We start from the raw sequence: 24,474 nt of genomic DNA, 5'->3' as shown, positions 1-24,474 counted from the left end.
AGCCAGAAAATTCTTGTTTGTGGGGGATCTAATTCCTCCCTTCCGCACTATTTTCTCTTTCCCTTTCCTGAAAGCCCTATAACTTGTTCCCTTTTCCTGCTTCCTTCTTACCTTCCAATCCACCAACTTTCCCTCTGTCCCTACTCCTGACAGTGTTTCTTGAGTTGAGAGAATGTCTACCAGGCTGCACAGTAGCTGGCACTAGGTTGGGATGGGCTGAATTATTTGGTGGTTGCTGCTGAGCCAGGCTAAGTTGTGTGGGTAGTGATTCTCCACTGGGTCTGTACTCAGGGAAATACAGTGGAGAGAGGCAGGACCTTTTGCAGAGCTATTTAGATCTCCCAGTTCATTCCTACTTCCCTTCCTTGGCTTTGTTTTACAGAAACATTGGAAGGCTTGGCAATATTGCTGTGGTTGCCTAGCAATAACCAGTTATTGAGAATTCCAGAACATTCTTTTCTTAAAGTGGAATCTTAATGCCCTTCATTATTTTCAGATTTTTCTCCAATTCCGGAACTTCCTTTAGGTTTCTCAAATCCTCTTGGTCTGTCTCTTGCTCCATAACCTCTATGGCACAGTTTGGAAACAGAAAAATTGCCAGCCTATCTATTGTTTATGCATCTTCAGGTACTACTTTTATTCTCAGTAGGTTCTGAGAATCTGATAGGTTCATTTATGGACGTTCCATGATCCATCACAAAGGTCAAGCATGCAATTTAAATAGTTTATCTAATACACTAAAATCTGCCCTTTTTGGGTCACTATCCTGTTTGTATGTAGTAATGAACTTTCTAAGTTCAGTTAATAAATCAAAATGCATCAAAGCCTGTAGGGTACAGTGGTGTTTTATGTAAACAAATTAGCCCAGCCAGTTAAAACTTCTTTCTTGAAGACAGGGCTGTATAGTAATCAAGATGACTTGCATAGAGATAAAGAGATGATATGTATTAATAATTAATAAATAATAATAGACAAAATAAATAACACTGCATTGATTCCTTCCCACTCAGCAAACTTTAGCCAAAATAGATAGCATGTCTGCCATTGTGATCAATTCTTATTAGTTCATTTTAATTAGCTGAGCAGCCGGTATAGCAGGAAGACCAAGTGCTATAACTGAGTATTATTTGTATTTATATTACTTGTGTGCATTAAAAAGTTTAATATACTTTGTTTTAATATGTTAATAATGCAAAAAGAAAATTCATTCTTAAATAACTTTCAAGCTGTTCTTAATAACTTATGAAGTTCTTGAACTCTCAACAGTTTCTAAAAGAATAGAACCATTTTATGTCAAGTGGTTGTAATAGTATGAGATATTAGTGATTTATGATTATATTGTTTTAAATGCAAAAAAGTCTGAAGTTTTTAATCTGTAAATGAATGTCATATTTTAAAAGAACAGTGGAATTTTCTTTTCACGTTGGAAACAGCGGTGCTTAAAAACAGTTTTATCTCTTGGTGAACAATGGCAGTATCATTATATCATACATTTGGAGAGGATGCTAATGAATCAAATTCTGAGCAATTAAGATTACATTTTAAAGAAGAAAAATAATAAAACTTCCAGTTATTCTGCCTCATTTTTAGGTTTTCATAAGATGAAAAGATATCATGTGCAATAGACTGTTAAAAGTCCTATGAAAATAAGCGTGTACTGGGTAACACATTTATGTGGTCTCCCTGAATGTTCAGGAGCACCTAACTGTAAACACAAAACAGCAGTCTTCGAGATATTTCTGTCTCAAAGTGTACTTTGATGGTGAGAAGCTGTAACATGCTACATTCTGAGGTTTCCCTGCAACAGAAACCATACTATATACAGACACTCCTCCTCTAGTACTGTGGTCTCCAAGTCTGATTGAAAATAGCTTTAGATGCAGTACAGTATGTGGGGTTCGTGCATCCTACTCAATCCATGTCCTGGGCTGTTTTAACATTTTCTTAAAAACAAATCTCAGATATATTCAGGTCACTTGAAAAATCTGTTGCCATTTCTTATAAAGCAGAGACAATCTTGAAAGGGCACAAAATAATCTGGTAATTTTAAATTGGGTCAATGGGAGGTGTTTCTTCCCCCCTGCGTGCATATTCAATTATATCAAATGGAAAAAGCCAACTCATCTTTATGAGTTTAGGGCATTTTTGTTTTTGTTTTTTGGGAATGCATATTAACATAAATTAATGAACAGTATGAGCTACTCCTTTGTACTTCTTACCAGGGTATAATATAGCAGATAGCCCAGACTAGCCTGATTGCATCAGATCATAGACGCTAAGCAGGGTCAGTCCTGGCTAGGATTCGGATGGGAGACCTCCAGGGAATCATGATAGGGAGGGCTGTGACGTGAAGGCAGGCAATGATAAACCACCTCTGAATGTCTCTTGCCTTGAAAATCTCACCAGCTGAGTAAGTCAGCTGAGACTTGACAGTAAAAAAAGTGGTAAAAAGGTGGGGGTTACTGATTTGTCTGTGTTTATGGATGGCATATCCATAATAAGAAATATGTGGCTTTTAAGAGTTGTAGCAAAGATGTGGAAGATGCCTCAGGTTTTCATTCCGCTGTAACTCATAGGAATTTCAGTTTCTGTTCCTCACTTTTTTCTGTAGTAGGGAGAAATGAACATGCAGGAGCCATTTCTTTCTGAGAGACTGTGATTTGAGAAACTTCAGTCCAGGAGGAAAGAATTGGTGCAGGTTCCTACCCTTCTGTGGGCAGCCCTCAGAGGGAAAGAACTAAAGAAATGGGGAAGATAGAAACATCAAAGCTTTGGCTTATTTAGGACTTGTACATATTTTGAGAGGAACCAGCTGTAATTAGTTAACCTTATATAGTTCCAATGGAAGTAAGAGTGAATAGACATCGGATCCTGCCAACTTCCGCCCAATTAGTTTGACATCAGTCATTGGGAAAATATATGCTAAGACACTTCTACCCAAACTACAGGCCTGGACGATTCATCAGAACATCATTGGCCCAGAGCAAATAGGCTTCACAAGGGGGAAATCCACGTTAGACCATGCTATGCTTCTTACGCATTTGGTTAATAAATACTCCAAAAGTCCAAGAAGCAAACTTTATGCTGCCTTCATTGATTTGAAGGCAGCTTTTGACACAGTCTCTAGAGAACGTCTTTGGAATAAATTGGCTATACAAGGAATAGACAATAAACTTCTTTTTCTAATCAGGCAACTTTATACCAACACAAACTGCAGAGTTAAGTGCTCACGTGAAGGTCTCATGACTGATTCTATTTCTACCTTTAAAGGTGTGAGGCAAGGCTGTGTGTTAGCACCAACCCTTTTCAATTTATTTTTGAGTGACCTTCCATCAGCCTTATTGGAAATTAATAACCATGCCCCTAAATTAGGCTCAAGGCATATTCCAATACTTCTATATGCTGATGATACCATCCTTCTATCTCGCTCAAAAGTTGGACTTAGTCGACTGCTGAATAGATGTGGGCAGTACTGTACAGATAACGGACTAGTCATCAATTATCAAAAGACCAAGATTTTGATCTTTGCCAAACAATACAAAAAAACATAACTGGGCGATTAATAAAGTGCCAGTGGAGCAGGTTAACCAATACAAATATCTTGGAATTACATTTTCTTATAACCTCTCCTGGTTACCCCACAAAAAAGCTGCTATTGCAGCTGCTACCATCAGTTATTCTGCCATTGCACGCTTCTTTTATGGAAAGGGCCACTCCCTTGTCCCAGCAGCACTAAAAATCTTTAACTCTAAGATAGAAGCGCAGTTACTTTATGGAGTACCTATCTGGCTCCAAGCAGTTGACGACTCCTTGAATACTGTCCAATCCAAATTTTTCCGTAAAATTATGGGCCTGCCAAATTGTGTACCCTCTGTTTAGAACTGGGCCAAAATTCATTAGTTTATAGGGCTTGGTTGACAGCTTTTAAATTTTGGCTTCGCCTGCATTTCTCGCATGATGAGCACTTGCTGATTCACCTACTTTTGTCTGATACTCAGGCTAATCCATGGTTCTCTCTGATCGAAAGAAAGATTGAATCTCTTGGTATATCTCTCGACTCGCTTTTCCCGCTATCTAGTTCAGAATCCTACAACTTGTTAAAACAAAAATTGTTGGAAAGCGAATGGATTAATTTATTTAGGGCTGCTATGAAAACTTGTTCACCCTTACATCTTTCAATACCCCTATATCAAAACAGGATGGCTCCCTATTTGTATTTTTTGACTAATCCAATGCAGAGAAGAGCCCTCACACTTGCTCGCTTCAATGTTTTCCCCTCCGCTTTATTGCGTAGTAGATTTAACAACTTGGAAATGAGCGAAAGGGTATGCTCTTGTGGTGAACAACAAATTGAAACATTGGCACATCAACTGCTTTGCTGCCCTAAATCTGCTAATATCAGATCAAAATATTCCAACATTCTTTCTAGGATACCTAGTGAAATGGAAGAATCAGGTAGACTTCCTTTCCTTCTGGACAATTCTGACAATGAAACTTGTGAATTGGTTGCACAATTTTTACTGGAGGTGATGCACAATCAATAATTTATATTTTATCTTAAACCTTTGTATTTGTATACCTTTTATCTTAAACCTTTGTATTTGTATACCTTTTATCTCAGGTTTTTTATTGTGTTATGATTATTGTTATGCCAAATAAAGGCTTATTATTATTATTACAGTTCCAATGACATCAATATATAAGTACTTCCCCAGATCATAAGCTACTGAACTTGAACACGGTTGAATACATTAACTTACGGCAATTGTGTTTTTATGATGCAATCCACAAAACTTCTAGGCTAAAATGAAGTAGTTTAATCAGTGGAAGTAAACTGTCTTGAATTCAGAAAATCTTACTTAATTGGATAGCTGATAATGCTGCCCTACATTGTAAACAGGCGTGAAAAACATTTAAATGGTTTGCGACTATTCATGTGATGCGTTCTTTTAGTTAAAAGAATAGGTAATAGAAACAGAGTGATATAGCACTTGTTTATCACATAAGGTAGATGTGCAGAATGTTGGCTTCAAGGCTCCTTTCACACATGCAGAATAATGCACTTTCAATCCACTTTCACAATTGCTTGCAAGTGGATTTTGCTATTCCGCACAATAAAATCCAGCTGCAAATACGTTGAAAGTGGATTGAAAGTGCATTGGTCTGTATGTGCGAAAGGGGCTTTTTTTTTTAGACATTCTGGTAGGATTAGACCAATTTAATGTCATGGCATGACCAGTTGAGATTTCATGGTAGGCAGGGGTTGCAATTAGCTTAGCCTGCATTAGGCATTTTAGAAGTTAAAACTATGGCTTTTTTATAATGGCTCTTAGGAGTGATCCTGGTGCAAAGGTACTTTTACTTATAGTATTAATGAAATGATAATCCTAAGGTGTGGTAGTTGTGCCAGCCTCCGAAGAGGCTGCTGCACCATGGCCAGCAAACCAGTAGGGATACTCTTCCAACCAAGGCCAGAGCGAGTGGGAACTGCACCCGGGGCACACGTGTGCCCTGCATCCCCGCTAAGCCCCCGCACTAGCACGCATTCCGTGCATTGTGCACCCCTCTGCCTTCTTGGTGCTACGGCACTGCCTCCAACCCCTGTAGAATTGCTCTATGCAGCTTAAAGGGCTGCAACATACCTTTCTGCTGTCCCCCCACCAGTCAGGCTTGCACTGTTAGAGATTTGATTTTTGCTACTAAGTGCTTTATAAAACTGGTATTATATACAAGCAAATATCATAAGTGTAACTAGGTAGGCTTAGACAGGTAACTAGTTTAGACAGCAAGACAGGACAGCAGTGGCATACTAGTTAAGAGCAGGTGCATTCTAATCTGGAGGAACCGGGCTTGATTCCCTGCTCTGCTGCTTGAGCTGTGGAGGTTTATATGGAGAATTCAGATTAGCCTGTGCTCTCCAACACACGCCAGCTGGGTGACCTTGGGCTAGTCACAGTTCTTCTGAGCTCTCTCAGCCCCACCCACCTCACAGGGTGTTTGTTGTGAGGGGGGAAGGGAAAGTAGATTGTAAGCCCCTTTAAGTCTCCTACAGGAGAGAAAGGGGGGAATATAAATTCAAACTCCTCCTCCTCCTCCTCCTCTTATTCTTATTCTTCCTGGAGTGAAAGGGGAATAATTTTGAGTCAGGCAAAAAAAGAAATCTAATGGTAATGTGCAGGTCTAAATCTTGTATTAAAGCAAGTCTTGTAAATGCTGAAGTTGTATATCAGAACTTCAAATGTTTAGTGTACAAAGAACTGCTGTTGTCATATTCCTTTCCATAGTACTGCCTCTCTGTATCCCACGAAATAAAGTAGTTAATTTACATCTGTATGTGTCATTTTCCATCCCTATGAGGCACATGTTTGTGGGGCCTTGGGTATCCATACATCATGTAAAGTGAGAAATGGTCCCTGTGTTTACTAGAATGACAGGTATTGAATCTCTTTTCTTGTGTTATTTCTAAACAGCTATTAAGAGGATCTTTCTGAAACTGCAGAAAGCTGACACTTTGTCAAGTTCATATGGTTTTACTGGTGCATTTTCATAACTAATAAACAGATTTTCTTTAGCTTAGTATCAAAAAGGGGAGGAAAAAGCTAAAGGGCAAGTATGGGAGATATATAAATACTAGCTTTATTCAGTTTTTATTTAATTTTATATGTATCAACATGCAAGTGAAAACATGTGCCTGATTTGTTAGTGCCTATATTAGCTTATTCTTAATTAATACCCTGATGACTCTTGACAATGGGAAGTGAAATGAAATTAAAATGTTATTCTTCATATAGTGGTCTATTTTGCAGAGTTAAAATAGATTGTGATATTACTTTAGTGGCAAGGCAATTCTGCAGGAATTACAAAATGACGTGTGAGTAAGAGCTACGTACTAAAGGGGATGCATTAAACCAGAAAATATTGCTATGGCTGCAACTGTGGTGGCAACTTGTACTGGAAAGCAAAAATATGCTGTCCTGCACTGGCCCTGGTTTGGGATGGCATTCCTCCTCTGGTCTCCCTTCACTGCCAACTGCCTGCCCTCACCCAGGACAGGGGGGAGGGCAATTTATCTCGGTGGCAGCAGGTAAAGGCAGCCAATGGCCACGGCCAAGTGACCAAGGGCAGCAGAGAAGGAGGGCAGTTGGCTGGGTGGAGGCTGTTCATGGAGGCTGTTTGTGGTGGCTGGTCATAGTGGCAAAAGGTGCAGGGACAGAGGGCTAGCCTCACAACAGTATGAGGAGCTGGCTGCAGGGTAGGCAGCTCCTAGTGAGGCTGCAGAAACAGTTGGCAGGCAGAGCCTGCTGGCAGGACACCAAGCCTCAGTATCTGAGAGAGATGCTGGAGAGGGGATGGGGGGTTAGGAGGTGGAGCAGGGTCCAGATGGATGGACCAGCCAGCCAGTCAGGGCCTTGAGGGAAGGGCTAGGGACCAACCCAGAGGCCCTGAGTGGGCAAGCAATGGCCAGGGGGCGGAGCAACCAGTGGTGGGTTTCAGCAGGTTCGCACCACTTTGACAGAACCGGTTGTTAAAATGATGATTGTAAACAACCAGTTGTTAAATTATTTGAATCGCACCACAGGAGCCGGTTGTTAAATTATTTGAATCCCAACACTGGGAGCAACCCCTTTAAAGAGGACTGGGAGAGGCATGGCCAGGGAGGAAGTTGCCGTGGAGGACTCCCACGCGTGGGGAACCTTCCTGCCCAGGATGGAGAGGGTAGAACAACATGCTACTCTCCATCACTTTCTAAGGCTGAGAACTGTAATCCAGAGCTGGAAGCCATGCAAGTGGATGGGGGGCAGTGAGGGGAGGGCAACTACTGATGAAGAGTGCCTTGCACATATAATGCTGGAATGATGTTTAGGTTGGTGAGTTCACTCCCCTTCCCCACACCGCTACATGTTGAAACTCACAGTTTATAGGAACTTTAGGGTAACATATAGTGAAAACCAAAAGATCTATAAAAAGGGACATACATTATTTGTCTCTTCTTTTTTCTTTTAGGTGACATTTACAAAGAGGAAATTTGGGTTAATGAAGAAGGCTTACGAGTTGAGTGTTCTGTGTGACTGTGAGATTGCTCTAATCATCTTCAATAGCACCAACAAACTGTTTCAGTATGCCAGTACTGATATGGACAAGGTGTTGCTGAAGTATACAGAGTACAATGAGCCACATGAAAGCCGAACGAATTCAGATATTGTAGAGGTAAGCATACTTCCTCTTGCCATTGCTTTTTTGCTTAACTGTCTATATGCAGCTTTGAAATTAATTTTGTTCCCTACATGACAATTTGATAAAGTTTGTGAGGCAGCACTCCACAATTCACAAATAATTCTCAGTAAATGAGAATATAATAAAACCAACACAAAGAAATGGTTTGATGTTTAGTATGGTTCTGATTTATAGAATCTTCTAGAACTCTGCACTTTTACTCTTTCAAATCTTGGCTGATTACAGATAGAACTAGTAGAATTGTTTGCCATTATTCAGGCAATTAGAAAAAAAATGATGGCAAAGGAAAAAAATGATGGCAAAGTATTCTTCCATCTCATAAGAACATAAGAACATAAGAACAAGCCAGCTGGATCAGACCAAAGTCCATCTAGTCCAGCTCTCTGCTACTCGCAGTGGCCCACCAGGTGCCTTTGGGAGCTCACATGTAGGATGTGAACGCAATGGCCTTCTGCGGCTGTTGCTCCCGATCACCTGGTCTGTTAAGGCATTTGCAATCTCAGATCAAGGAGGATCAAGATTGGTAGCCATAAATCGACTTTTCCTCCATAAATCTGTCCAAGCCCCTTTTAAAGCTATCCAGGTTAGTGGCCATCACCACCTCCTGTGGCAGCATATTCCAAACACCAATCACACGTTGCGTGAAGAAGTGTTTCCTTTTATTAGTCCTAATTCTTCCCCCCAGCATTTTCAATGTATGCCCCCTGGTTCTAGTATTGTGAGAAAGAGAGAAAAATTTCTCTCTGTCAACATTTTCTACCCCATGCATAATTTTGTAGACTTCAATCATATCCCTTTCTCAGCCGTCTCCTCTCCTAACTAAAGATTCCCAAACTCTGCAGCCTCTCCCTCATAGGGAAGGTGCTCCAGCCCCTAAATCATCCTTGTTGACCGTCTCTGCACTTTTTTCTATCTCCTCAATATCCTTTTTTTGAGATCTTTGGCTACCAGAACTGGACACAGTACTGCAAGTCTTGGTCGCACCACTGCTTTATCTAAGGGCATGACAATCCTTGCAGTTTTATTATCAACTCCTTTCCTAATTATCCCCAGCATAGAGTTTGCCTTTTCACAGCTGCCATGCATTGAGTTGACATTCCCATGGAACTATCAACTAAGACGCCCAAATCCCTTTCCTGGTCTGTGGCTGATAGGACTTAGCGCTGTAGCGTGTATGTGAAGTTTGGATTTTTTGCCCCTATGTGCATCACTTTACATTTTGCTACATTGAACTGCATTTGCCATTTCTGAGCCCACTCACCTAATTTATCAAGGTCCGCTTGGAGCTCTTCGCAATCCTTTGTGGTTCTCACCACCCTACATAATTTGGTATCATCTGCAAACTTGGCCACCACACTACCCACCCTACTTCCAGGTCATGTATGAATAGGATAAAGAGAACTGGTCCCAAAAAGCGGATCCTTGGGGGACACCACTCCCGACATCTCTCCATTGTGAGAACTTCCCATTTACACCCACTCTTTGTTTCCTGTTTCTCAACCAGTTTTTAATCCATAGGAGGACTTCCCCTCTTATTCCTTCATTGCTGAGTTTTCTCAACAGTCTCTGGTGAGGAACTTTGTCAAAAGCCTTTTGGAAATCCAAGTAGACAATGTCCACCGGTTCACCCCTGTCCACATGCCTGTTTACACCCTCAAAGAACTCTAGTAAGTTTGTAAGACAGGATTTGCCTCTGCAAAAGCCATGCTGACTCTTTCTCAGCAGGTCTTGCGTTTCTACATGTTTTATAATTTTATCTTTAATGATAGATTCTACTAATTTACCAGGAACAGATGTCAAACTGACTGGCCTGTCTAGGGTCCCCCCTAGATCCTTTCTTAAAGATTGGTGTGACATTGGCCATCTTCCAGTCTTCAGGGATGGAGCCTGATTTCAGGGATAAGTTGCATATTAAAGTGAGAAGATCAGCAATTTCATGCTTGAGCTCTTTAAAAACTCTTGGGTGAATGCAATCTGGGCCAGGGGATTTGGTAACATTTAGTTTATCAATGGCTGCCAGAACTTCTTCCTTGTCTACCACTATCTTCGCTAGTTCGTCGGATTCGCCTCCTAAGAAGCTTGGTTCAGGTGCAGAAATGTTCCTCACCTCCTCTTGGGTGAAGACAGATGCAAAGAATTCATTCAGCTTCTCTGCAATCTCCCTGCCATCTTTTAGCACACCCTTTGTTCCTTTGTCATCTAACGGGCCTACCGCTTCCCTAGCTGGCTTCCTGCTTTTGATGTACTTGAAGAACTGTTTGTTGCTGGTCTTGATGTTCAAGGCCATGCGTTCCTCATAATCCTTTTTTGCCTCCCTTACAGCTAACTTGCTTCTCTTTTGCCACCATTTGTGTTCCCTCTCATATTCTTCATCAGTCAAACTGGACTTCCATTTTCTAAAAGACATTTTCTTTTTTCTGATAATTTCCTCAACCTCTCTTATTAACCATGGTGGCTTTCTTTTGGACTGGGTGCTGCCTTTTCTAACCTGTGGAACACATTCCAGCTGAGCTTTTATTACTGTGTTTTTAAATAACCTCCAAGCATCCTGGACAGTTTTGACTCTCTTGATTTTCCCTTTCAGCTTCCTGCACACTATCCCCCTCATAGTCCTTCCTCATCTCCTAGTCCTTCCTCATCTATTCAGTATACCCCGGGGTTTTATTGTGCTGTAATGCAGCTCTTTCATATATTTGCATCAACTTCCCACATCCCTTGTCTGGGTCACCCTGTGTCCCTTTCACGACTTACAAAAAACCCCTAGTTTACTGAAACAAAGAATAGTTTTGTGAAACATTTAATTGATTAACAATATCAGGCCAATCTCTTAGTGCAGCTAAATAAATTAAATTCAGCTACTTTAGTGCAGCTAAATGAATTACATTCAGCTACAGGATGTGGTTGTGTACACAATTTATGTTAACAAAGATTTCAGACTCTTCCTACCAAGAAAGTCATTACAACTGTCGTTACAACTAGATAGAGGCATATCTAAAGTGGGGCAGCCAGTGCTGTAGGGGGGAGAAATGGCATCTGGGCCAAATGGCACCAGGCCCAACCCCCCACCCCATGCCTCCCACGGTGTCCCCCTGCCACCACCCCACTTAACTTAGTACCTTAGCTGTCCTAGCAATTCATGAGTTTGCTGGTAAGAGTTTGCTGCTACTTAGAAAAAGCAGCCTGGTGGGAACTACACTTCCCAGAAGACCTTGCAAGCCCAAACTTCTACAGTGAGGCCAAACTCCTGTGGGGCTCACAAGGTTTCCTGGGAAGTATAGTTCCCAGCAGGGTGCTTTTTCTAAGATAGCAGCAAACTCTTAGCAGCAAATGCAAACTAAGGTAAGTGAGTGGTAGGAGGAAAGGGGAGGGGTGTGGGGATGATTTTCCACCTCCATGTGACCTCAGTGCAGCACCTGCCTATGGGGACTACCAGGGTCAACACTGCATCCGGCCAGGGTAGGAGGGAGAGGAGTTTTCAATGCTTGCCCTAGGCACAGTTTTCTATAGATACACTTGGCTACCACTTAGTTCAGTTTATTCCAGTTCCCAAAAGTAGGGTTACCAACTGAAGATATGGAGGCAGTGCTTGCGGAGGGTGGAGTTTGAAGAAGGAAGGCAGCTCAGAGGAAGTGTGATACCACACAGCCTGCTCTCCCATACTGCTATTTTCTCTTAGTCCTCTAAAGTCTGGAGATCTATTTAAATTCTGAGAGAACTCCTGGCCCTAAATTTTCTATTTTCTCTTAGTCCTCTAAAGTCTGGAGATCTATTTAAATTCTGAGAGAACTCCTGGCCCTATCTTTAAATTGGTAACCCTACCAACATGCCTTTTCTTAATCCAAGACCAAGGGTTGCCAGGCCTCAGCTAAAAAACCCCACAAGCAAGAGTGGGGACTGGAGTATCTGCATCACACTGACACTCTATAATTTTTTCAAAAATTCCATGGTAAACCATAGTTCTTTTGTAGATTCTAGAACATTCATTATGTCACTTTCAGTTTTTTACAATAAGTAACATTAGTGTGCCCCAGATCCCTCCCCCCACAGCACTTCAGGCACTAGCAGCCAAAAGAACAAGTTACAAGAAGGTCTCCTCTTATAGTGGTAGACCTGGCCACCCTAAAAATTCCCTACTCCAGTGGAAGAAGTTTTAATAATCCTGTTGCATTTTGAGATTCTGCTATGGTCACCATGTAATCCTCTGCCCTTCCAGCACCAGGCATTCTGTCATGTTATGATCCAGAAGCAAATATATGAGTGTGGTTATACAGTTGGTCCTTCCAACTCATTCCAGTTACTGTATGCCCTCTGCCTAGTCCTAAAATTGTGTTGTGGTAAGGCTAGAACTGTATTTATGTTAGCTTTCTTGTTGTGCAAATTTATTACAAATTAAAATGAATAATTATCTTTTACAATTCAGACTGAAGGATGGTAGGCTTTTAGTTTCTAAGAAAAAATATTACAAATATGCAAAGGGCTGGAATATTCGCAAATCTGTAAAGGACAAATAAACTTCATAAATGTACTGAAAAGTCTTTACAAAATATATATTGAATTATTCTTTGAGATTATGTGCACCATGAGCAGTTTTCCTGCTCTTCCTACCAAGAAAGTAAGAGCTGTGGTTACAACTGGCAGTTGTTTCAGAATATTTAAATTGTTAAGCAATAATCACACAAAAGAGAGACTAAATGCTGCACTTATTGTTTCTTCCCATATGCCTTGCTAGTTGTTAAAATAGCTTAGAAACTTGAAAGGATATGATTTTCTTTATTCAAACTGAAGTATGGAGTTCAAAGGTCACTCCAGATTCAGCACTGTTTCAGGGTCAGAGGAAATAGTTCTAAAGTGTGTGGGTGTGGGTGTCTTTACATTAGGCAATCCCTTCCCCACTTCCAGTGTAATTATATTGTTTTACTTGATAATTAGCATCACTGTTGGCAGTACAATGAAGCAACAAAACAAAAGCTGAAGAGGCAGGCAGCTTTGCACACAGAAAGTATCTTGAGTACATGTGTTGGCACAGAATAAAGAAATGGCTTATTTGAAATATTTGAATGTATCTGTTGAATGCTAGAAAGACAACCTTCCCCCATTCAAATAATCCTCTTTTAAGATCATTTACATTCCCTGACTTTGAGACAAGATGTGATAGTTCTTTCTTCATAATGTAGTTGTTTTTCCCTTTCAAGTCAACCAAAAGTTATTCGTTAATTTAATAATGCTTTTAAAGCAGTTTGATTTTCTCTTTTGGAAAGTAAACAACTATTGGAGCCCATGAAATAACCTTTTTAAACACCTATCTACTCCAGAGGTGTGATAAAATAGTGTAAGATACAGACAACTGAGCAGCTACCCTGAGTTTAAGAGACTTATTGCAAGATAATTTACTGAACAATCTTAATTAATTAAACTCAGAATCCACTCAGAATCCTTCTGATGTCCACTCAGTGGGGCTTGTTCCCATGAAATTGTTCGTATGATTGTAATGCCACTCATCTATTTGGGCTTTCTATCTGTGAGAGACTAAATTTCATGTGCCAGCATTCTACAATACAGAAAAAACCTTGCAATAATGTTTGAAAGACTCAGTTGCTGTATAATAATTTTATAGGTAACTAAATTAATCAAAAATTTAATTATGTTCTCATGCTATTTGCCAATAGTTTTGTAAAGCAAACAACATTTCAGAAAAGTGCTGAGGTACAGAGTATATTCAGACGACATTTTTTTTACTGCCACAAAGTGAATTTTCCTACAGTTTTTGAGGCCTCCTAACTGCGTGGTGGTTCAGAAGTGGAGTGGGGTTGAATCCTTCAATTATTTTCATCTTGATTGCAATATGGGAATTCTGAGCAGTTCACCAAAATTAGCATCTGAACCACAGCAGAAACCTACACATTTTCATTTTGTGGAGAGCTGTGATATAAAAAACAAACGATGCTTGTTGAACTAGTTTAGTACTTGTTTAGGTTTGCATAGAAGATGCAGCCTTTGTGTTTAAGGGTTAAAAAGTCATCAAATCAGTGGTATGCCATTGCGTTAGAGGCACACGGCATGTATAGGCAGTGGTTTAAATAGAGGAGACACTGCAAAATCTGAAATCAGATCTCCCAACATTTTAAAAACAGAAATAGTAGCTGAGTGAAGCCCTTGCTCAGTTCAAGGCTTCATCAATGGAGAATAGTTCCACCCTGGCACAGTCTCACCAATGAAACCACAGGCTTACGTTCTGCCACTTTATGCCCATACTTTGCCCTCCTTCTAAGGCTAATAGTAATTCATGTGGAAAGTTAATTTCATTTAGGGGAACTATGTGTGAGGGATGAGTCCCTATCTGTGCTTCTGTTACGTTTCTTCATGTGTTATGCGTGAGTTCCTGTCTGTGATTTGAAGAAGAGGAAGACGAAGAGGAAGACGAAGAGGAAGAGGAAGAGGAAGAGGAAGAGGAAGAGTTTGGATTTATATCCCCCCTTTCTCTCCTGTAGGAGACTCAAAGGGGCTTACAATCTCCTTGCCCTTCTCCCCTCACAACAAACACCCTGTGAGGTGGGTGGGTCTGAGAGAGCTCCGAGAAGCTGTGACTACCCCAAGGTCACCCAGCTGGCATATGTGGGAGTGTACAGGCTAATCTGAATTCCCCAGATAAGCCTCCACAGCTCAGGCGGCAGAGCTAGGAATCAAACCCGGTTCCTCCAGATTAGATACACGAGCTCTTAACCTCCTACGCCACTGCTGCTCCTTTTTACAAGCACTCCATCCTTTAGCTGTGATCCTAAGAACACTTTCCTGGAAATAAGGCCAATTAAATAGAATGGGATTTGCTTCTGAACAGACCTACTTAGAATTGCTTCTGCAGCCTTTTTTTGTGGAACAATACTTGAGACACCTAGCTAATTCAGGTATTAGTCATATAAATTTTAAAAAATGATTGCAGATTAACCTTTTGATCCTCTTTATGACGATATTATTACCAAGATTGATAGTACAAAATCATTCTGTGCATTTAACAGTTGATCAGATTAGACTCTTTCAGTGTTGCTTTGAGTTTCAGATGAGGCAGAAGTACACGCAAAGCTTGCTGCTTTTTTTTTTAAGTTTTACATGTGGATTGAAGTTAGGCCTGCAAAGCCTAAGCATCTCAGCTGGATCGTTTAATGAAACCATGATAATCTTTTATGTAAGGTTCTGTCATGGTTTTCTTTCCCCTTTTCGTTGGATTCTCTTCTAACACGTATCAAAACTTTAGTTCAGATGAAGCATTTTAATATCTTAGTAAGGCTTTCTTCCCTAATGTTTCCCATCTCCTCAATTCACATTTCTACATAAAGAACACTGCAAATCTTTCCATGCTCCTGTACGCCATTTTTTAAAATTCTGTTTTCCGTTCTCAATTTCTCATTCTGTCTCTCTCTTTGCATAAATCATGCTTCCCTTTGCCCTCCAGACCACCAGGCCATTGCTCACCCTTTTTGTTAGTTTCAGTCCATCAATCTTTGCTGTTCTCACAATGGTTCTCCCTTTCCTGTCCTCACCCACCCACTCTTTTCTGTGGATTCCATGATTGCTACTTACAGCCCTGTCCTTCACTGAAACCTTTCATTTCTCTCCCATCTCAAATGTCTTCTGAATCCTGCCTCCTAGAGTTCACCACTTAATTTTAACCTCAGCTTCATCCTTTTTGGGTGGATACACCCACACCCAACTGTGGATCTTATCTTTTTTTCAAAAAAATAGTTTTGAGGCTAACTGGTCAGAATTCTTCTATCTTATTGTTCTCCCTCAGATTGTTCAGTTTTACAGAATATCTTCCATTTACGTTTACTTTTAATTTTCCTAACACAGCCATTAACATCCGAACTTCCCTTACATTTAACCTTGGTTCTCAATATGTTATCCACTTTTACATTATACAACCACTGTCTTTCTTTTGTATTTCTGTTTCTGTTTAATTCAGTATAATTTTTTTTAGAAACACACTCTCCAGCAAACTTATCTTCTCACTGACATTAACATCTTATTTTATTTATGTATTTATTTATTGAATTTCTATACCGCCCCATCCCTGAAGGGCTCCGGTATAGAAAGCATCATCCTCAGAAAGCATCAGTATTTACTAACCAAATGAACTCAGGGACATGGCATGTTAGGATTGCTATATATGCTCAGATTCATGGGGCGGAGTGTGGAATTTAAAGGATGATGCCTCATAGGTCAGGGATTGGAGTCTGATGAGGTGGGAGGTAGCACCTAGTGCCTCTGATGGGAAACAGAATTTGGGTGCACCTGGTGGTGGGTTAAGCCTTATGAACCCGAGAATGAAAGTAATAGAAAAAGTTCTTAAGTGGATGACAAAATAATATGTCTTTGTGATTTTGAATGATGAAAAAGAGGCTATCAGTGCCCTCCTAAGCAGTCTTGCACCCTCCTGAGGCCACTGAGGCCAAGTGGTCTGAAAAGGGTACAATTCTGCTGCGGATTGCATTGCAAGATATTGAAATTTAGATCAAACCCTGAAATTCCATTACCCTTACATCTAAGCAGTGATATAGTTCATCCTAGATCTTCCATTGTAATGCCATATCTCACATTATCTCCCTTATGACAAGAATGTTATAGACAGAATACACTCATATGTACATTGTGTTGTGCAAATGAGTTGAATATTGATACAAAGAAGTGATTATAGATGGAGCCAGCCAATCTCTTTTTAAATTCTTTAAACACTTTTATTTGGTTTTTTTGACAACTGTAAAAATGAAAAAGAAAAGACGAAGGTGATCCAGCCACCCTATACTACTTGCACATCAAAGGATTATACCACGCAAACAACACAGACTGCATATAACTCATTGACTTCCTGCCCAGGCCTGCTGTCAATCTTGTGTATAACATTATTTCATTTTTATTTAACCTCAAGTCCAGCATAGGTCCCTCTTTTTTCCTAAACCTTTTCTAATGTATCCACTTGCAATTTAAGGCAATTTGAAACAAAAAGAAAAAAAAATCTTGTCCTCCTAACCTAATTTCCCATAGTCAAAGACGTTTAACATACATTCCCCCTTCCCTTCCTTATCCCTCTTCTCTTAATCGTATATCTGAATTGACAGTCCCAACTTTATGTATCATTAATCTCTTTAACAAAACAATTTACTTCCCCTCTTGTTAAATCATTAATTACTCTAGCAGAGCATTTTTATGTAAGGTCTTGTTTAATCTCCTTGAAGATCTCTTTGACACTTTTTCTTGAAGTTGTTATTTGCTGTTGTCCCCCGTAAGTGAAGAAAATTTCTTCCCAATTTAAACCATTAAAATCTTATCTGGTGTCTTCTTAAAGTGTCCACAAAAAACCCATAATCTTTCCTTTTCTGTATAGCTCTCAATGGGAACTCCTTCATCACGATGATGTCCTTGTCTTCTGTTTTGATTGTTGATTTTATGTGTAAATCAATGCATGGAGTCAATGCAATAAGTCAATGCATGTAGCACCAGACCATGGCTTGGCACCATGTGAATCAGTTCTATGATTGTATGCTTCTTTCTTTTCCCTACTCCCATGGGTATAGTTCAGGGGTAGGGAACCTGCGGCTCTCCAGATGTTCAGGAACTACAATTCCCATCAGCCCCTACCAGCATGGCCAATTGGCCATGCTGACAGAGGCTAATGGGAATTGTAGTTCCTGAACATCTGGAGAGCCGCAGGTTCCCTACCCCTGGTATTTTTAAATAGCTTCTTCCAATTTCATACAAATCAGTGTGCCATTTTATCTGAACTTATCAATACTTGGTGTGCTGTTGCTCTCCAAACCAACATGTCACACCATGAACAAATTGTGGTATAAAATCTGCCCTAAACCTGGGTGTGATTCTGGAATCAGTAATACAGCCAAGGTGGCCTTTTTCCACCTTCACCAGGCTAGAAAGTTGTCAAAAACAGTTGGCATAATCCCTAATTGTGCTCTTCAGACCTTACCAGAGTAATCCATGCAGTGGTCACCTTCAGGCTGGATTACTGTAACTCGCTCTATACTGGCCTGCCTTTGCAAATGCTCTGGAAACTACAATTGGTCCAGAATGCAGTGGCAAGGGTTCTTACTGGGATTCTGGTAACAGTGCACATTTGACCTGTGCGCCGCAAACTGCATTGGCAACCATGTTCAAGGTTTCGGAGTTCATCATTAAGGCCTTGAGCAGTCTTGGACCTTCATATCTTCAAAGACTGCATTTCCTCACCTTGTCCCCAGAGGGCGCTCTGCTCTGCCAGTAATAACCTTCTGGTAGTCCCTGGCCCCAAGGATGTCTGGTTAGCCTCAACCAGCCCAAGACTTTTCTGGCCCTGGCCTGGTAGAACTCCCTTTCATCTGACACCAGGGCCCTGTGGGATCTTAGTTCCACAGGGCCTATATGGAATCGTTCCACAACGGCTTTGGTTGAGGCAGCCATGGTTCCCTTTCTAACTTGCTAGCCTTCCAATCTGTCCCCCCTCTGCCCCCCCTAATGTATAAATTATGTTACAAGGGAGTGGGGATTGGAATCATTTTTAAGTTTTATTGGGACCCTTTAAGTTTTATTGGGACCCTAGTAATGATTTAAATTTTTCAGTCCGCATCACTGATATAAATTGTTGTTTAGTGTTTTAATTCTTATTTATGATTGCTGAATTTGAATTTAAAATTGCTTGTTTGTTTGCTTTATGTGTGTTAGCCTCCCTGACTCTCCCTGGCTGAGAAAGGGTGGGATAGTAAGTTTAATAAAATAAAAATAAAAAAATAAATCAAACCTTTCAGGCATGCAGGTGTCCTACAGTATACCTAAGATTAGTTACCTAGTAGGAGGTTCTGAATGAAGGGAGGAAATATCTCCCCTGTCAATTATTTCAAAATGTCATATAGCTAATTACTAGCTGGGAGGTTAATTAGATTCTAAAAGCCTTTTTCATATTAATTAGGGCTCTTGTCTATATATCCATTGTAAATAAGCCTCTTTTACTATTTCATGTTGTGATCCTTCATTGGTTTACTCTAAGTGGCTTAGGACATGACAAATCTATGGGGGGGGGGATACAGGAAGAACAAGAGATTCCCATGTTTATCCATTTCTCAATCATACCTTCAGGAATTTAGGCCTGATTTAAATTTGCTACTGACAAGAAAAATGAATTTATCCTTGTACCACTGCACAACCCCAGAGTCTCTTTTAAACTCGACCACTTCTTGTGCAAAACCACCACATTGGCATGCTAACACAACACTTGGCCAGAATATGAATCTTGGACATGTTAATATTGCAAGGGACAATGGCTCAGTTTTTCTTGTCCATCAGCATCATATTTAAATCAGCTTTATACAGGTCCCTTTTCAGATATGATGTAGGAGGACAGCAATTTCTTTATGCTTCCTGCCTTCCACTTCATATCCATCAGGTAGGTTGTAAATTAAGAATGTCCAGTTTCCTTTGGATTGTTCATCTGTTTTAAGCATGCTAATTATCTATGGCTCATTCCGCACACGCAGAATAATGCACCTTCAAGCTGCTTTCAGGGCTCTTTGAAGCTGTGCGGAATGGCAAAAACAGTTGTGAAAGCAGCTTGAAGGTGCATTATTTTGCGTGTGCAGAATGAGCCTATGTTTTCAGTAATTGTATCTGCATTTAAAAATTGGAAAAACTGGTACCTTGTTATAAAATTACTGTGGAGAAAAAAAATCTGTATGGAGGGTTGCATATATAAGTAACCTCCATTCATATTATGGAACCTTATTTTCTTAACCCCCCCCCCCAATTCTGCTAGTAAATGTTAATTGATTAAGAACACTGGACAAAAAGATTCACGAAGATAACTGGTATAGTTGTCTGAAGAAGAGAATGCAAGTCAAATTTCTGTTTTTTTCCAGGGCCTAGGGCTGAAGAAAAAAATGCCATCTTTAAGGTGATAATATTTGCCCTATGGAAAGCTTCAACTGCTCATTTCCAAATGTGAAGCCTCTTAAAGGGACAGCACATTATTCTTCAGGCCTATTGGCAACCCTACCAGGGTTTCTTTTAAATTTCCTGTCTTTTCTACTCTTCTTGCCTTTGTCAGTGTCTGGATGTTTTCATTCTGAAAAAAAATGCTATGAGAACAAAAGAGAACAAGTGCTTTAAAATCAGTTCATTGTAGCATAAAAATGAGGCCTTGAATCAGTATTGTAAACTGTTCTGTTTTGCAGAGAACTGTTTTCTGGCTTAGAAACTGGAAAAATCTTACATGTCTGTGTAACATTCTTATAACCTAATAGCTCTACTGTTTGGTCCCCCTCCCCCCTGCCCGTCCTACATAGTCATTGGATAATGTTCTTTGTTTTTGTAGTCACTGTTTCACATAGTAACAGCTTGTTGTGTTTGGGTCTATTTGCCAGGGGCTAGGTTTATTTTTAAATCCTTGAACTTTTGAATTTTCTTTTATTTTTTCCAAGATTGGAAGCAGCTGAAATGCCTAGAGTTACAGGTTGAAAAGCTTGTTTTACAATATGAGAAAGGAAGCTTCATTACCTCTCCCCCTTTTGTGCTTTAAAAAAAATTCCTAACAAATGTCTCTAACTGGTAGCTGCCTAAAAATAGAAAACCACCTAACTAAAAATAGCTTGGCTCTCAGTCTTGCCAAGGAAAATGGAGAGGAATGGGCGTGGACTAAAAGGCTGAGTAATCCAGCTCTATTCATTCAGAGATCCCTTTGAGAACGCAGGCGATGATAAAGTGCCCTCCACCAAAAAAAAAAAAAAAACCAACAAAAAAACAGGCCTCACTTGCTCTCTTCAGACTCCTAGGTGCCAATAAACATTTTAGCCCAGGGATATATTTTTTTTCTCCTCACAGTCATAAACATTTTATGAAAGACAAGGCTTTGTTTCACAGAAGCTAGCTTGCTGTCAAAAATAGCTGGCTTTTTCTAAAGCCTTCCTTTGGCTCCCTCCGACCATTCTCTAACGTTCCACAAATATATTTTTCAGATGCATGCTGACAGTGTATTCTATGAAGATATAACCTAACATTAACTGCTTGCTTGTTTTAAGCTCTGCTCTCAGCATTTGCTTTAGTAAAAAAAACTGCTTTTACTGGTGGGTATCTTAATTTCCAGTTCTGTTTCATGGTTTTCAGTTTTAAAGTCAAAACACTGAAGTTGTGAAAATCTGCTCATACAGTAGAATAATATCAGGAATAATGAATTTTTCCTCTGAAACATCTGTGATAATCAAAAATGAAATTTATTTTAATCTGAGTGATATATCTTTATGCTACATTAAGCACTTTAGTAGTTTAACATTACTTCACATGCATTGCTTGACTGAGATCTCATTCTGTACCCTACTCTAATTTGATAGGTTTAACCTCCTGAAATATAGGGATCTGGAAAAAGTTCTCAGTTTAGAAACGTATTGTTTGATTTTTCTTGGTTGCTGCATATATAGTATACAAAATGGATTAATAAATAAGGTGGGTTTGTGGGTTTGGGGATGGGTTGAGGAGGTGGACTAGTATAGTCTATTTCTGGAGTTAGAAAATTCCTGGAGATTTTGGGGGTGGAAGATTTTGAGGGTGGAGATTTGTGGGAGGCCAGGGTGTAATGCTATAGAATCGAACCCCCCCCCCCCCAAGCAGCCATTTTCTTCAGGGGAATTGGTCTCTGAATTCAAAGATCTGTTGTAATTTTAGAAATCTCCAGGCCCTGCCTGGAGATTGGCAACCTTATAACTTACATTTGAATTCTGGACAAACCTTTTATACACAGGAGTAGTTGCCTCCATAGTTAAGGTTGCAGTGTGACTTCAATGAAGTTTAAGTTTTGCTTATATCTTTTTTTTTAATTAAAAGCAATCTTGCCAAACATAACAAATGGATATATAGGAAGTTCAGGAGGTTATTTGGGCCTATGCATTGTTGTGTTCAGTTCCTGTAATGCTGCTGGTGATAAGGCTCTGAGGACAAAGGGCAGTAATTGATGGGAAGGGACTGAAATCACCCCAGAAGAATCAGTCCTTGTATCTGCTCAATAACTCTTTTGGTCTCCATCCTTCTTGTAAGGAATTTTGTCTTATTTGCATGTTGCACCCTCCAAACAGCTTTTTTTTGTGATGGAGGCAGACCACAAGTGATCCCTTTATGTAGCACACAGGGTGTGATTGTGTCTGTATCGTGTATTAGTATTACAGAGGTTGAATTCCCATATTGTATATTGACTGCTTACATGGAAAAAAATAGGACACATGACCCTGTGCTGCTATTTCCAACCTAGATAAGTATGATGCATACAACTGGGTTATATAGACACATTAACAAATTAATTTTATCACAGATATGTACAGCAGATATAAAGCTTGGTTATTTACATGAATGCTCATTACAGGAGTATGTATCAGAAGCTCAGAAGCACTGCATCTACTCACTCAAAAGTGTGTGTGTGTTTCTCTCCAAAAATCTTTTTCCCCCCTGTATTGGTATTGCTGCTTCTCCTTCCAGATTTGGTAACAGCTATGATTAGAGTTATATCAGGCATAGTAAGATCAAACTGGAATTAGCAGATCTTCAAGCCATGGTTTTAAAGGGTGTTGTCATTAACTGTGGTTGATGAAAATAGTGGTTCAAAAGCAGCATGAACCTTAGTTAACCTCTTTATAAAAGAAGGAAATGCTTAACACTTGTGGGGCAACAGAAGCAGAACCCCTTATCAGTTTCCATATCACTAAACCCCACTTCGAAAACAGGCAGTTTGCATCTGGCTCATATTGAATCATAGAAACATAGAGTTGGAAGGCATCTCCAGGGTCATCAAGTCCAACACAGTAGCGTAGCACCCACGGGGAAGTGTGAGTGTGCGACACCCCGGGCGTGCCCTGATGTGGGGGTGGGGCAGGGGGTAGGCAACGCCACAGCAGGGACACAGTGCATACCCTGGGCGCAGTTCCCCCTCGCTTCACCCCTGGTCCAACCTCCTGCACAATGCAGGAAATTCACAACTATCTCCCCCTTCATCACTAGTGACCTCTTTTCCATGCCCAAAGGAAAGCAAAAAACCTCCAGGATCTCTGGCCAGGAGAAAAATTGCTTCCTGACCCCAAAGTGGCCATTGGTGTCACCCTGGGCATGTAAGAAAGGGCCATGAGATCCAAGCATTGATGTGACCCTTCCTGTCCTTCTTCTCAAACTGCTTTAATCCAGTGAGACATACTTAGATAGCAAATTTGGAAAAAGCATTCCTTAGTGCATAATGTTGCATGTAGTTATGGTAGTAACAAGGCATACATAACTGAACAGATACTTCCTGTGGGAATACTGAATAAAGTGCAAGTGAGTCCAGGTCTTTGCATGGACAGGATCAATGTTAAGCTTTGAGGACAGGAATATTTGGGTGGTGTCCATATGGTGTCCAGATCTGTACAGACATGCATTCAACTGGTATCCTGACATATTCAGTACCAATGTCATTTTGAGCCCTTCTGGGAAGCTGTTTTTTTTACAGAATAGTGAAGGAGAATAGTGCTGTGTCTAGAAAGAGGACAGCATATGATTCTTAGGGGAAATAGATCTTAGAAACTGGAATGTGTGGTGGAGATAAGGGCAAAGTGCCTTCTAGAAGCTGGGGTCATGGTGCAGGGAAAGGCAAGTTGCTGTGCACTTTTAAAAGAAGCTTGTCTATTGTAGAGCAAAAGAATAGCAAAGCTTATGTGTATCAGTTGTTTAGAACCTGTCCAAAGGTTCAAAGTTTCAGAAACTTCCTAAACAAGCTTTTGCTCCCAACTCTTTCTCTCCTCCCCTTTCAAGTAACTGAGCCATTTCCAGCCTCTCAAGCAATTTTTTTGGGCTTGGGCTGGGTGGTGAGAACCATGCAGTCTGTTTGCAATTCAAATGTTTGCAACTCAACTGTTTGAGGCAGCCTGTTTGCAACTCAGTGTGTTTGTATGACTGGTTTCTGCTGAGTATTATTTTTAAAGTAAAGTTTATTGCCCTACAAAAAAAAGGAAAAAAAAGTTTCCAAACCTTCTACATATTGAATTCACCTGCTTGCAAACTTGCTGTATAACCATTAGGACTAGCAACTTAAATTTGTGTTTTTAAAAGAGGGCTTACCTGGCAGGGGAGACACCAGGATCACAAAATGGGACACCGGCAAGTTTTCAGAGTTCTATAAGTATATTTCCCTTATGTTTTTATTGTTTGGCAAAAACCCTTGTTAAACTTCAAAACATGCTGACTTTTGCCTTTGTT

The 24,474-nt window shown here is 40.2% G+C and overlaps 1 protein-coding gene across 14 annotated transcripts in view; it reads left to right on the top strand.

Annotated features, from left to right (window-relative positions):
- MEF2C (myocyte enhancer factor 2C) overlaps positions 1-24,474 on the top strand; it is a 198,685-nt gene that overhangs the window by 101,263 nt on the left and 72,948 nt on the right. For all 14 annotated transcript variants that reach the window (XM_048504778.1, XM_048504774.1, XM_048504772.1 and 11 more), the window contains one exon: positions 8,005-8,208. In XM_048504778.1, the coding sequence (XP_048360735.1) occupies positions 8,005-8,208 (204 nt within the window). The remainder of the gene's footprint in view (positions 1-8,004; positions 8,209-24,474) is intronic.

The sequence above is a fragment of the Sphaerodactylus townsendi genome, linkage group LG07 (assembly GCF_021028975.2).
Source record: "Sphaerodactylus townsendi isolate TG3544 linkage group LG07, MPM_Stown_v2.3, whole genome shotgun sequence".
NCBI classification, from domain to species: Eukaryota; Metazoa; Chordata; class Lepidosauria; order Squamata; family Sphaerodactylidae; genus Sphaerodactylus; species Sphaerodactylus townsendi.
Note: the sequence above shows the minus strand (reverse complement) of the source record. Positions and strands in the feature narration are given on the sequence as shown.